Raw genomic sequence first — 15000 nt, 5'->3', positions numbered from 1 at the left:
CTCCATGTCCACATGGTATAACATAACTCTCCCATCCAGCATGGTAGGACCTCCCTCCATGTCCACATGGTGTAACTCAACTCTCCCATCCAGCATGGTAGGACCTCCCTCTATGTCCACATGGTATAACACAACTCTCCCGTCCAGCATGGTAGGACCTCCCTCCTCCCTCCATGTCCACATGGTATAACACAACTCTCCCATCCAGCATGGTAGGACCTCCCTCCTCCCTCCATGTCCACATGGTATAACACAACTCTCCCATCCAGCATGGTAGGACCTCCCTCTATGTCCACATGGTATAACACAACTCTCCTGTCCAGCATGGTAGGACCTCCCTCTATGTCCACATGGTATAACACAACTCTCCCATCCAGCATGGTAGGACCTCCCTCTATGTCCACATGGTATAACACAACTCTCCTGTCCAGCATGGTAGGACCTCCCTCTATGTCCACATGGTATAACTCAACTCTCCCATCCAGCATGGTAGGACCTCCCTCCTCCCTCCATGTCCACATGGTATAACACAACTCTCCCATCCAGCATGGTAGGACCTCCCTCCTCCCTCCATGTCCACATGGTATAACACAACTCTCCCATCCAGCATGGTAGGACCTCCCTCCTCCCTCCATGTCCACATGGTATAACACAACTCTCCCATCCAACATGGTAGGACCTCCCTCCATGTCCACATGGTATAACACAACTCTCCCATCCAGCATGGTAGGACCTCCCTCCATGTCCACATGGTATAACTCAACTCTCCCATCCAGCATGGTAGGACCTCCCTCTATGTCCACATGGTATAACTCAACTCTCCCATCCAGCATGGTAGGACCTCCCTCCTCCCTCCATGTCCACATGGTATAACACAACTCTCCCATCCAACATGGTAGGACCTCCCTCCATGTCCACATGGTATAACACAACTCTCCCATCCAGCATGGTAGGACCTCCCTCCATGTCCACATGGTATAACTCAACTCTCCCATCCAGCATGGTAGGACCTCCCTCTATGTCCACATGGTATAACTCAACTCTCCCATCCAGCATGGTAGGACCTCCCTCCTCCCTCCATGTCCACATGGTATAAGACAACTCTCCCATCCAGCATGGTAGGACCTCCCTCCTCCCTCTATGTCCACATGGTATAACACAACTCTCCCACCCAGCATGGTAGGACCTCCTCTATGTCCACATGGTATAACATAACTCTCCCATCCAGCATGGTAGGACCTCCCTCCTCCCTCCATGTCCACATGGTATAAGACAACTCTCCCATCCAGCATGGTAGGACCTCCCTCCTCCCTCCATGTCCACATGGTATAACACAACTCTCCCATCCAGCATGGTAGGACCTCCCTCCTCCCTCTATGTCCACATGGTATAACACAACTCTCCCATCCAGCATGGTAGGACCTCCTCTATGTCCACATGGTATAACATAACTCTCCCATCCAGCATGGTAGGACCTCCCTCTATGTCCACATGGTATAACACAACTCTCCCATCCAGCATGGTAGGACCTCCTCTATGTCCACATGGGATAACACAACTCTCCCATCCAGCATGGTAGGACCTCCTCTATGTCCACATGGTATAACATAACTCTCCCATCCAGCATGGTAGGACCTCCCTCCTCCCTCCATGTCCACATGGTATAACACAACTCTCCCATCCAGCATGGTAGGACCTCCCTCTATGTCCACATGGTATAACACAACTCTCCCATCCAGCATGGTAGGACCTCCCTCTATGTCCACATGGTATAACACAACTCTCCCATCCAGCATGGTAGGACCTCCCTCTATGTCCACATGGTATAACACAACTCTCCCATCCTGCATGGTAGGACCTCCCTCTATGTCCACATGGTATGTCCTGTCTTCCCCCTCTATTTCAACAAGGTAGAACACCCACAAATACTGTATATGTCCTGTCTCCCCCCTCTATTTCAACATGGTATAACCCCCACAAATACTGTATATGTCCTGTCTCCCCCCTCTATTTCAACATGGTATAACCCCCACAAATACTGTATATGTCCTGTCTCCCCCCTCTATTTCAACATGGTATAACCCCCACAAATACGGTATATGTCCTGTCTCCCCCCTCTGTTTCACAAACACACACACACACACACACACACACACACACACACACACACACACACACACACACACACACACACACACACACACACACACACACACACACACACACACACACACACACACACACACACACACACACACACACACACAGAGACTCACACACACACACACACTCACACACACACACGGCTGTCTAAAAAAAGGAGAGAGAAGGGAAACACAGGTTTTCAAGGTTGTTGACCGATCCCCCTTCATTAGGAGTCTGTCATTCCCCTTCATTAGGAGTCTGTCATTCCCCTTCATTAGGAGTCTGTCATTCCCCTTCATTAGGAGTCTGTCATTCCCCTTCATTAGGAGTCTGTCATCCCCCTTCATTAGGAGTCTGTCATTCCCCTTCATTAGGAGTCTGTCATTCCCCTTCATTAGGAGTCTGTCATCCCCCTTCATTAGGAGTCTGTCATCCCCCTTCATTAGGAGTCTGTCATTCCCCTTCATTAGGAGTCTGTCATTCCCCTTCATTAGGAGTCTGTCATTCCCCTTCATTAGGAGTCTGTCATTCCCCTGCCTAGTTTTTCTAACTGAGTCATTGAATTGCCTAGTTTTTCATAACTGAGTCAGTGAATTGCCTAGTTTTTCATCATTGTGTCAGTCAATTGCCTAGTTTTTCTAACTGAGTCATTGAATTGCCTAGTTTTTCATCATTGGGTCAGTGAATTCCCTAGTTTTTCATAACTGAGTCATTGAATAGCCTAGTTTTTCATCATTGGGTCAGTGAATTCCCTAGTTTTTCATCATTGTGTCAGTGAATTGCCTAGTTTTTCATCATTGTGTCAGTGTATTGCCTAGTTTTTCACAACTGAGTCATTGCATTGCCTAGTTTTTCTAACTGAGTCATTGAATTGCCTAGTTTTTCATAACTGAGTCAGTGAATTGCCTAGTTTTTCATCATTGTGTCAGTCAATTGCCTAGTTTTTCTAACTGAGTCATTGAATTGCCTAGTTTTTCATCATTGGGTCAGTGAATTCCCTAGTTTTTCATAACTGAGTCATTGAATAGCCTAGTTTTTCATCATTGGGTCAGTGAATTCCCTAGTTTTTCATCATTGTGTCAGTGAATTGCCTAGTTTTTCATCATTGTGTCAGTGAATTGCCTAGTTTTTCACAACTGAGTCATTGCATTGCCTAGTTTTTCTAACTGAGTCATTGAATTGCCTAGTTTTTCATAACTGAGTCAGTGAATTGCCTAGTTTTTCATCATTGTGTCAGTCAATTGCCTAGTTTTTCTAACTGAGTCATTGAATTGCCTAGTTTTTCATCATTGGGTCAGTGAATTCCCTAGTTTTTCATAACTGAGTCATTGAATTGCCTAGTTTTTCATCATTGGGTCAGTGAATTCCCTAGTTTTTCTAACTGAGTCATTGAATAGCCTAGTTTTTCAGCATTGGGTCATTGAATTGCAATGACATCTCAAGGAAATATATCTCAATGGAAATATATGTTTTCATGAAGCGAATAACATCGGAGACATTTCTTAAAGGCTGACATTAGTCTTGCGTTGTAATGTCCAAATCAAGACAACTCTATAAGCACGGTAACATCCCCTTCTATAAGACAGGCAATTTCTGTTCCTGTCCGTTTCCTTTTGGATTTCAGGGCTAAAAAACTAAATAGCATAGGGCAGCATGCAGAGTATTATTTACAGCTTAGAGGAGATCAAGCTGACTAAACTAAACAGTTGTCAGGAACTGCTTTATGAAGTCCAGGGGCAGCGGCCCTCCCATCCGGAGCGTTGAGGCAGGAAACTGACTGAGGGGTCAGTCCTCTTTCATCATGGAGTAGCACCTATTTACACTGCCCTCTGGTGGAACGTCTGGAGACCCTGTTCGCATCCCAAGACCCTGTTACCTGTCTCTAACTGTTCCCTGTCTCTAACTGTTCCCTGTCTCTAACTGTTCCCTGTCTCTAACTGTTACCTGTCTCTGTTACCTGTCTCTGTTACCTGTCTCTAACTGTTCCCTGTCTCTAACTGTTACCTGTCTCTAACTGTTCCCTGTCTCTAGCTGTTACCTGTCTCTAACTGTTACCTGTCTCTGTTACCTGTCTCTAGCTGTTCCCTGTCTCTAGCTGTTACCTGTCTCTAACTGTTACCTGTCTCTAACTGTTACCTGTCTCTAGCTGTTACCTGTCTCTAACTGTTATCTGTCTCTACCTGTTACCTGTCTCTAGCTGTTCCCTGTCTCTAACTGTTACCTGTCTCTAACTGTTACAGGTCTCTAACTGTTACCTGTCTCTAGCTGTTACCTGTCTCTAACTGTTACCTGTCTCTAACTGTTCCCTGTCTCTAACTGTTCCCTGTCTCTAACTGTTCCCTGTCTCTAACTGTTCCCTGTCTCTAACTGTTCCCTGTCTCTAGCTGTTACCTGTCTCTAACTGTTACCTGTCTCTAACTGTTACCTGTCTCTAACTGTTACCTGTCTCTGTTACCTGTCTCTGTTACCTGTCTCTAGCTGTTACCTGTCTCTGTTACCTGTCTCTAACTGTTCCCTGTCTCTAGCTGTTACCTGTCTCTAACTGTTACCTGTCTCTAACTGTTATCTGTCTCTAACTGTTATCTGTCTCTAACTGTTACCTGTCTCTAACTGTTATCTGTCTCTAACTGTTACCTGTCTCTAACTGTTATCTGTCTCTAACTGTTATCTGTCTCTAACTGTTACCTGTCTCTAACTGTTACCTGTCACTAACTGTTACCTGTCTCTCCTCCTTTCTAAGCAGGCAGATATCTGGACAGCACATCGTCCGGGTCCTCGTCACGCTCCCAGAGTCCTTTGCTTTTGAGTCCTGCTGGCTCTCAGAGCACCTACAACAACCCTCTACTGCGCTCCCTCAGGTATAGCTATTGTAGCTAATTCAGGGGGTAGCCCCGACTGGGACTCAACCGGGTCCAGGGACTGTCAACCCAACACCTTAGCCGCTACGCCAAGAGATTCAAACCTCTTGACAAGGAGGCCAGGAGTTGTGTTAATCTCACTACAATATAGTACAGTTCAACCATTGATGTTGATGTATCTACCATATGAATGGGTTGTACAGTCAGTTCACCTGTTAGTTCACCTGTTAGTTCACCTGTTAGTTCACCTGTCAGTTCACCTGTTAGTTCACCTGTCAGTTCACCTGTCAGTTCACCTGTTAGTTCACCTGTTAGCTCACCTGTTAGCTCACCTGTTAGTTCACGTGTCAGTTCACCTGTTAGTTCACGTGTCAGTTCACCTGTCAGTTCACCTGTTAGTTCACGTGTCAGTTCACCTGTTAGTTCACCTGTTAGCTCACCTGTTAGTTCACCTGTTAGTACACCTGTTAGTTCACCTGTTAGTTCACCTGTTAGTTCACCTGTTAGTTCACCTGTGTTGCTGTGACTGGGTGTGTATTTGAGAGAGTTTGTACGTGTCTGTCTGTCTTACAGTATATAATATATCCTCCTCCTCTCCTCCTCCTGTCTCCAGTCACCCAGGAGAGGGTGTGATCCAGCTGATCTCTGTAGCCCGCTCCTCTAGTCTGGGCATCACCATCGGCGGAGGCTCCAATAGACCGGACGGCCCTGCGGTCTTCATCCAGGAGGTTCTGTCTGGGGGAGACTGCCACAGGGTAGGTCACCAATGGGATCCATCCTGAAAGAACAGGGTACCAGTGGAGAACCCCTTCTCATAGATTCACTTCATAACAGATACTGTAGCCATAGTTACCTCCACTGGGATGAAATGAACCAGACTCACACCCTTCTCATAGATTCACTTCATAACATATACTGTAGTCATAGTTACCTTCACTGGGATGAAATGAACCAGACTCACACCCTTCTTATAGATTCACTTCATAACAGATACTGTAGTCATAGTTACCTCCACTGGGATGAAATGAACCAGACTCACACCCTTCTCATAGATTCACTTCATAACAGATACTGTAGTCATAGTTACCTCCACTGGGATGAAATGAACCAGACTCACACCCTTCTTATAGATTCACTTCATAACAGATACTGTAGTCATAGTTACCTCCACTGGGATGAAATGAACCAGACTCACACCCTTCTCATAGATTCACTTCATAACAGATACTGTAGTCATAGTTACCTCCACTGGGATGAAATGAACCAGACTCACACCCTTCTCATAGATTCACTTCATAACAGATACTGTAGTCATAGTTACCTCCACTGGGTTTTAACACTGGGACTTTAACACCAGACTCACACCACTGGTAGAACATCCAGTCAATGATGAATATGGAAGAGTTACATTAGGCATGTCGACATGGTAACGACAATCTGCAAAGCTAGAGACAGAGAGACAACGCTAGAGACAGAGAGACAACGCTAGAGACAGAGAGACAAAGCTAGAGACAGAGAGACAACGCTAGAGACAGAGAGACAAAGCTAGAGACAGAGAGACAAAGCTAGAGACAGAGAGACAACGCTAGAGACAGAGCTAGAGACAGAGAGGACGAGAGAGAGAGAGAGAGAGAGAGAGAGAGAGAGAGAGAGAGAGAGAGAGAGAGAGAGAAAGTGATGCAGACTGCTTCCCCATTAGCTCAAGTGTGGAGGGGACGAGTCAGAGTCCCCACAGTCCCCTGAGCAGCAGGACAGGACAGCAGGACAGGACAGACACACAGACTGTGAAGGTCAGCCCTTTAGGACTCTGCTTACGTAGGCCATCACCCTGTTCCCCTGACCTCTACCTCCCTACCATCTAGCCTCTACCACCCCCACAGCACTCCCTGCCCCCATGACCTCTACCTCCCTACCATCTAGCCTCTACCACCCCCACAACACTCCTTGTTCCCCTGACCTCTACCTCTCTGCCATCTAGCCTCTACCACCCCCACAACACTCCCTGTTCCCCTGACCTCTACCTCCCTACCATCTAGCTTCTACCACCCCCACAACACTCCCTGTTCCCCTGACCTCTACCTCCCTACCATCTAGCCTCTACCACCCCCACAACACTCCCTGTTCCCCTGACCTCTGCCTCCCTACCATCTAGCTTCTACCACCCCACCATACTCCCTGTTCCCCTGACCTCTACCTCCCTACCATCTAGCTTCTACCACCCCCACATCACTCCCTGTTCCCCTGACCTCTACCTCTCTACCATCTAGCTTCTACCACCCCACCATACTCCCTGTTCCCCTGACCTCTACCTCTCTACCATCTAGCCTCTACCACCCCCACATCACTCCCTGTCCCCCTGACCTATACCTCCCTACCATCTAGCCTCTACCACCCCCACATCACTCCCTGTCCCCCTGACCTATACCTCCCTACCATCTAGCCTCTACCACCCCCACAGAACTCCCTGACCTCTACCTCTCTACCATCTAGCCTCTACCACCCCTACAGCACTCCCTGTCCTGTCCCCCATCTGCCCACTCCCAGAAATATGACACTGATAGGAAAAGGTGTGAGGAGAGGGGAAGGATGGGGCAGGGCAGGGTGTGAGGGAATAGATGAGGGTTGTCCATATTCCAAACCTCTCTGGAAAGCTGACACTAATGGAGGGGGGAGGATGTGGGTGGGCAGGATGGGAAGGCTTGTCCACGCTGCACCTTTCACCTGCAGTGTGATAGATGGGGTGACTATGTACAAAAAAATGCTGTCATTTCTAAACGGTTCACCCGATATGGATTTAAATACCCTCAAATTAAAGCTGACAGTCTGCACTTTAACCTCAGAGTCATTGTTTGATTTCAAATCCAAACTTTTGGAGTATAGAGCCATAAGAAAAAAATCATGCTTCACTGTCCCAATAATTACTGAGGACACTGAATAATTACTGTAAATAGAGAGATAGAGACATAGAGAAATAGATACATACAGATGAAGTCGGAAGTTTACCTACACTTAGGTTGGAGTCATTAAAACTTGTTTTTCAACCACTCCACACATTGTTTTGTTAACAAACTATAAGTTTTGGCAAATCTGTTAGGACATCTACTTTGTGCATGACAAACCAAAATATAACTTTTTGGTGGACAGGTGTCTTTTATACTGATAACAAGTTCAAACAGGTGCCATTAATACAGGTAACGAGTGGAGGACAGAGGAGCCTCTTAAAGAAGAAGTTACAGGTCTGTGGGAGCCAGAAATCTTGCTTGTTTGTAGGTGACCAAATACTTATTTTCCACCATAATTTGCAAATAAATTCACAAAAAATCCTACAATGTGATTTTCTGGATTTCTTTCTTCTCATTTTGTCTGTCATAGTTCAAGTGTACCTATGATGAACATTACAGGCCTCTCTCATCTTTTTAAGTGGGAGAACTTGCACAATTGGTGGCTGACTAAATACTTTTTTCCCCCACTGTACGTACATACATACATACATACATACATAGTGCTGCAACTCTGTCACCTGATATCTTTGTTCTATATCAGTGTTTTCCAACCCTGGTCCTCCAATACCCCCAAACCTGGTCATTCAGTACCACCAACCCTGGTCCTCCAGTACCCCCAACCCTAGTCCTCCAGTCCCACCAACAGCACCAACCTGGTCATCCAGTACCCCCAACCCTGATCCTCCAGTACCACCAACCCTGGTCCTCGAAGTACCCCCAACCCTGGTCCTCCAGTACCCCCAACCCTGGTCCTCCAGTACCACCAACAGCCCAACCCTGGTCCTCCAGTACCACCAACCCTGGTCCTCCAGTACCCCCTACCCTGATCCTCCAGTACCCCCAACAGCCCAACCCTGGTCCTCCAGTACCACCAACAGCCCAACCCTGGTCCTCCAGTACCACCAACAGCCCAACCCTGGTCCTCCAGTACCACCAACAGCCCAACCCTGGTCCTCCAGTACCCATCAGAACACATTGTTATTGTAACCCTGGACAAGCACATCTGATTCAACTGGTCAACTAATCATCAAGCCTGCAATGAGTTGAATGAGGTGTGTTTGTCAAGGGATACACTTAAACTGTGTAGAGTTGCAGCTTATTGGAGGACCAAGTTTGGGAAACACAGTACAGAGCCAGACAGTTTCCTAACCATAACACAGTGGTGGCAGAGCACAGAGCACACAGAACTACAGAACACACAGCCACACAGCACACACAGCACACAGACACAGCAGGCCCAGAACCACAGAGAACACAGCCATGGCAATTAAACAAGTTACAGGTCTGTGGGAGCCAGAAATCTTGCTTGTTTGTAGGTGACCAAATACTTATTTTCCACCATAATTTGCAAATAAATTCACAAAAAATCCTACAATGTGATTTTCTGGATTTCTTTCTTCTCATTTTGTCTGTCATAGTTCAAGTGTACCTATGATGAACATTACAGGCCTCTCTCATCTTTTTAAGTGGGAGAACTTGCACAATTGGTGGCTGACTAAATACTTTTTTCCCCCACTGTACGTACATACATACATACATACATAGTGCTGCAACTCTGTCACCTGATATCTTTGTTCTATATCAGTGTTTTCCAACCCTGGTCCTCCAATACCCCCAAACCTGGTCATCCAGTACCACCAACCCTGGTCCTCCAGTACCCCCAACCCTGGTCCTCCAGTCCCACCAACAGCCCAAACCTGGTCATCCAGTACCCCCAACCCTGATCCTCCAGTACCACCAACCCTGGTCCTCGAAGTACCCCCAACCCTGGTCCTCCAGTACCCCCAACCCTGGTCCTCCAGTACCACCAACAGCCCAACCCTGGTCCTCCAGTACCACCAACCCTGGTCCTCCAGTACCCCCTACCCTGATCCTCCAGTACCCCCAACAGCCCAACCCTGGTCCTCCAGTACCACCAACAGCCCAACCCTGGTCCTCCAGTACCACCAACAGCCCAACCCTGGTCCTCCAGTACCACCAACAGCCCAACCCTGGTCCTCCAGTACCCATCAGAACACATTGTTATTGTAACCCTGGACAAGCACATCTGATTCAACTGGTCAACTAATCATCAAGCCTGCAATGAGTTGAATGAGGTGTGTTTGTCAAGGGATACACTTAAACTGTGTAGAGTTGCAGCTTATTGGAGGACCAAGTTTGGGAAACACAGTACAGAGCCAGACAGTTTCCTAACCATAACACAGTGGTGGCAGAGCACAGAGCACACAGAACTACAGAACACACAGCCACACAGCACACACAGCACACAGACACAGCAGGCCCAGAACCACAGAGAACACAGCCATGGCAATTAAACAAGCCAATTGTAAGCTGGGGATGATTAGGTGGCCGTGATGGTACGAGGACCAGATTGGGAATTTAACCAGGACACTGGGGTTAACACCCCTTACTCTTACAATACATGTCCTGGGATATTTAGTGACCAAAGACAGCCAGGACACCAGTTTAACATCCCATCTGAAAGACAGCACCTTACACAGGACAATGTCCCTAATCACTGCCCTAGGGAATTGAGATATTTTTGGGGGAACCAGAGGAAAGAGTGCCTCCTACTGGCCCTCCAACACCACTTCCAGCAGCATCTGGTCTCCCATCCAGGACCAACCCTGCTTAGCTTCAGAGGCAAGCCAGCAGTGGGATGTAGGGTGGTATGCTGCTGGGAAAGTACATGTGCAGCAACTAAAATCCCTTTTCAACTGTCAACATTCCCCCAGAATGGGAGGCTTAGCTACTGTTAGCAATGTCCTTGTGAAATACTGTAAAACAACAGGATACATGATGTTAAATGTAGTGACTCCTAAGACGCTGTTGGACCAAATCCTAGTCATCAAACAGTACAATATACACCAGCTCGTTTCCTAATGAATCATCCACAGTCTAAGTACCTTAAAAATAACCCCAACACAATGTCTGCCTCCTTTTAAAGACCTACAGTACACGATGTGAGAGGAGATCAGATGAGCTTTCTCTCTTACAGTAAAACCAGGTTGTGTGTGTGTGTGTGTGTGTGTGTGTGTGTGTGTGTGTGTGTGTGTGTGTGTGTGTGTGTGTGTGTGTGTGTGTGTGTGTGTGTGTGTGTGTGTGTATGTGTGTGTGTGTGTGTATGTGTGTGTGTGTGTGTGTGTGTGTGTGTGTCTGTGTGTGTGTGTGTGTGTGTGTGTGTGTGTGTGTGTGTGTATGTGTGTGTGTGTGTGTGTGTGTGTGTGTGTGTGTGTGCATGTAACTCTTGGTTGGTGGTATGACAGTCATAGAGATGTTCTCTTGTATGGAAACAGCCCACCCTCTCCTCATCCCAATCCTGTCTCTGTCCTGCTGGTCTCTTAATCTTGTGTGTCATGTATATTTTCCAAAGCCATGTAATGGGATGTAGAAGGATCAGAGGCTCTCTGCTCTGACATAGATTTTTCAGTTGTTTTCCTGAATGTTCTGATTCTAGAAGGTTCCATAGCACCTAAACATTCAGATTCTAGAAGGTTCCATAGAACCTGGGTGTTCTGATTCTAGAAGGTTCCATAGAACCTAAATGTTCTGATTCTAGAAGGATCCATAGAACCTAAACATTCTGATTCTAGAAGGTTCCATACAACCTGGGTGTTCTGATTCTAGAAGGTTCCAAGATCCTTGCTGTTCTGATTCTAGAAGGCTCCATAGAACCTAAATGTTCTGATTCTAGAAGGTTCCATAGAACCTAAACATTATGATTCTAGAAGGTTCCATAGAACCTGGATGCTGTGATTCTAGAATGTTCCATAGCACCTAAACATTCAGATTCTTGAAGGTTCCGTAAAACCTAAACGTTCTGATTCTAGAAGGTTCCATAGAACCTGGGTGTTCTGATTCTAGAAGGTTCCATATAACCTAACTGTTGTGATTCTAGAAGGTTTCATAGAACCTAAACATTCTGATTCTAGAAGGTTGCATAGAACCTGGACGTTGTGATTCTAGAAGGTTCCATAGAGTCTAGACATTGGGATGCTAGAAGGTTCTATATTCAATTAGACCGCTCCCCCTCCTGCCTCCTGGGGTGTCCCTGGCGGTTAATGACAGTGGAGAGAGAATTCTCATATTACTGCTGATGTGATGTGTTGGCCGTTCTAGCTGTTAGAAAGGCTGCCCTCTGCTCACATTGTGCCAACATGCAGCATCATGTAGAACAGAACACCTGCATCGTCTGCTCTGCTCTGGCCTGTCTGTCTGCTCTGGTCTGGCCTGTCTGTCTGCTCTGTCTGTCTGCTCTGACCTGTCTGTCTGCTCTGTCTGTCTGCTCTGGTCTGGCCTGCTCTGGTCTGTCTGTCTGCTCTGTCTGTCTACTCTGTCTGTCTGCTCTGCTCTGGCCTGTCTGTCTGCTCTGCTCTGGTCTGTATGTCTACTGATGAACTGTATGTTACACACTGTAGTCTTTTATTTATTTACCTTTATTTAACCAGGCAAGTCAGTTAAGAACACATTCTCATTTACAATGACGGCCTGGGAACATTGGGTTAACTGCCTTGTTCAGAACAACTCAGAGATTCAATCCACCAACCTTTCGGTTACTGGCCCAACGCTCTAACCAGTAGGCTACCTGCTGGTTACTGGCCCAACGCTCTAACCAGTAGGCTACCTGCTGGTTACTGGCCCAACGCTCTAACCAGTAGGCTACCTGCTGGTTACTGGCCCAACGCTCTAACCAGTAGGCTACCTGCTGGTTACTGGCCCAACGCTCTAACCAGTAGGCTACCTGCTGGTTACTGGCCCAACGCTCTAACCAGTAGGCTACCTGCTGGTTACTGGCCCAATGCTTTAACCAGTAGGCTACCTGCTGGTTACTGGCCCAACGCTCTAACCAGTAGGCTACCTGCTGGTTACTGGCCCAACGCTCTAACCAGTAGGCTCCCTGCTGGTTACTGGCCCAACGCTCTAACCAGTAGGCTACCTGCTGGTTACTGGCCCAACGCTCTAACCAGTAGGCTACCTGCTGGTTACTGGCCCAATGCTCTAACCAGTAGGCTACCTGCTGGTTACTGGCCCAATGCTCTAACCAGTAGGCTACCTGCTGGTTACTGGCCCAACACTCTAACCAGTAGGCTACCTGCTGGTTACTGGCCCACTACTGATGGACTGTATGTTACACACTGTAGTCTACTGATGGACTGTATGTTACACACTGTAGTCTACTGATGGACTGTATGTTACACACTGTAGTCTACTGATGGACTGTATGTTACACATTGTAGTCTAGTGATGGACTGTATGTTACACACTGTAGTCTACTGATGGACTGTATGTTACACACTGTAGTCTACTGATGGACTGTATGTTACACACTGTAGTCTACTGATGGACTGTATGTTACACACGGTAAGCACCACTTGTGTATAGTTAAAAAAAAAATTTTTTAAAGGAGAAGGTTCTCCTGATTAGGTACAAAAGTCCAAAACAAATGTCCACATTGCATGTAGAATGACGTTTCTCTAATTCTTATTTTCTGCTGTCTCCCATTTGCAGGATGGGCGCCTGAGGCCAGGGGATCAGCTCATTGCCATCAACAAGGAGTCCTTGATAGGTGTGACCCACGAGGAGGCTAAGAGCATGGTCAACAAGGTCAAATTCAGGTGAGATACCAGATGGGGTGGGGGTGGGGGTTGAATTGTGTGGGGGTAGAAGTGTTTGTGTGGGGGTAGAAGTGTTTGTGTGGGGGTAGAAGTGTTTGTGTGGGGTAGAAGTGTTTGTGTGGGGGTAGAAGTGTTTGTGTGGGAGATTAAATCAAAAGTAATAATGTGAGATATAATATACTTTATACTTCTGAATTTGTAGAGTTATACTTTATAGTTCTATACTTACAAAGTTGTAAAGTTATACTTTATAGTTCTATACTCACAACGTTGTAAAGTTATACTTTATAGTTCTATACTTCTAAAGTTATACTTTATAGTTCTATACTTCTAAAGTTATACTTTATAGTTCTATACTTCTAAAGTTATACTTTATAGTTCTATACTTCTAAAGTTATACTTTATAGTTCTATACTTCTAAAGTTGTAAAGTTATAGTTCTATACTTCTAAAGTTATACTTTATAGTTCTATACTTCTAAAGTTATACTTTATAGTTCTATACTTCTGAAATTGTAGAGTTATACTTTATAGTTCTATACTTCTGAAATTGTAGAGTTATACTTTATAGTTCTATACTTCTAAAGTTATACTTTATAGTTCTATACTTCTAAAGTTATAATTTATAGTTCTGTATTTCTAAAGTTGTAAAGTTCTACTGCTAAGTTCTATGTTCTTCTATCTATCCTGTAAAGTTCTACTGCTAAGTTCTATGTTATTCTCTCTATCCTGTAAAGTTCTACTGCTAAGTTCTATGTTCTTCTCTCTATCCTGTAAAGTTCTACTGCTAAGTTCTATGTTCCTCTATCTATCCTGTAAAGTTCTACTGCTAAGTTCTATGTTCTTCTATCTATCCTGTAAAGTTCTACTGCTAAGTTCTATGTTCTTCTATCTATCCTGTAAAGTTCTACTGCTAAGTTCTATGTTCTTCTATCTATCCTGTAAAGTTATACTGCTAAGTTCTATGTTCTTCTATCTATCCTGTAAAGTTCTACTGCTAAGTTCTATGTTCTTCTATCTATCCTGTAAAGTTCTACTGCTAAGTTCTATGTTCTTCTATCTATCCTGTAAAGTTCTACTGCTAAGTTCTATGTTCTTCTATCTATCCTGTAAAGTTCTACTGCTAAGTTCTATGTTCTTCTATATATCCTGTAAAGTTCTACTGCTACGTTCTATGTTCTTCTATCTATCCTGTAAAGTTCTACTGCTGAGTTCTATGTTCTTCTATCTATCCTGTAAAGTTCTACTGCTAAGTTCTATGTTCTTCTATCTATCCTGTAAAGTTCTACTGCTACGTTCTATGTTCTTCTATCTATCCTGTAAGGTTCTACTGCTAAGTTCTATGTTCTTCTATCTATCCTGTAAAGTTCTACTGCTGAGTT

At 45.6% G+C, this 15000-nt stretch overlaps 1 protein-coding gene across 8 annotated transcripts in view; it reads left to right on the top strand.

Annotated features, from left to right (window-relative positions):
* Nucleotides 1–15000, top strand: part of LOC109885643 (syntaxin-binding protein 4-like) — a 103751-nt gene that overhangs the window by 39197 nt on the left and 49554 nt on the right. For 6 of the 8 annotated variants that reach the window (XM_031816332.1, XM_031816330.1, XM_031816334.1 and 3 more), the window contains exons 7-9: nt 4886–5003; nt 5617–5758; nt 13514–13620. In XM_031816332.1, coding sequence (XP_031672192.1) covers nt 4886–5003; nt 5617–5758; nt 13514–13620 — 367 coding nt within the window. The remainder of the gene's footprint in view (nt 1–4885; nt 5004–5616; nt 5759–13513; nt 13621–15000) is intronic. The other 2 variants (XM_031816333.1, XM_031816328.1) reach the window with 1 other exon arrangement.

The sequence above is a fragment of the Oncorhynchus kisutch genome, unplaced genomic scaffold, assembly GCF_002021735.2.
Source record: "Oncorhynchus kisutch isolate 150728-3 unplaced genomic scaffold, Okis_V2 scaffold781, whole genome shotgun sequence".
In the NCBI taxonomy this organism is placed as follows: Eukaryota; Metazoa; Chordata; class Actinopteri; order Salmoniformes; family Salmonidae; genus Oncorhynchus; species Oncorhynchus kisutch.
This window is presented reverse-complemented; position numbering and strand designations above follow the sequence as displayed.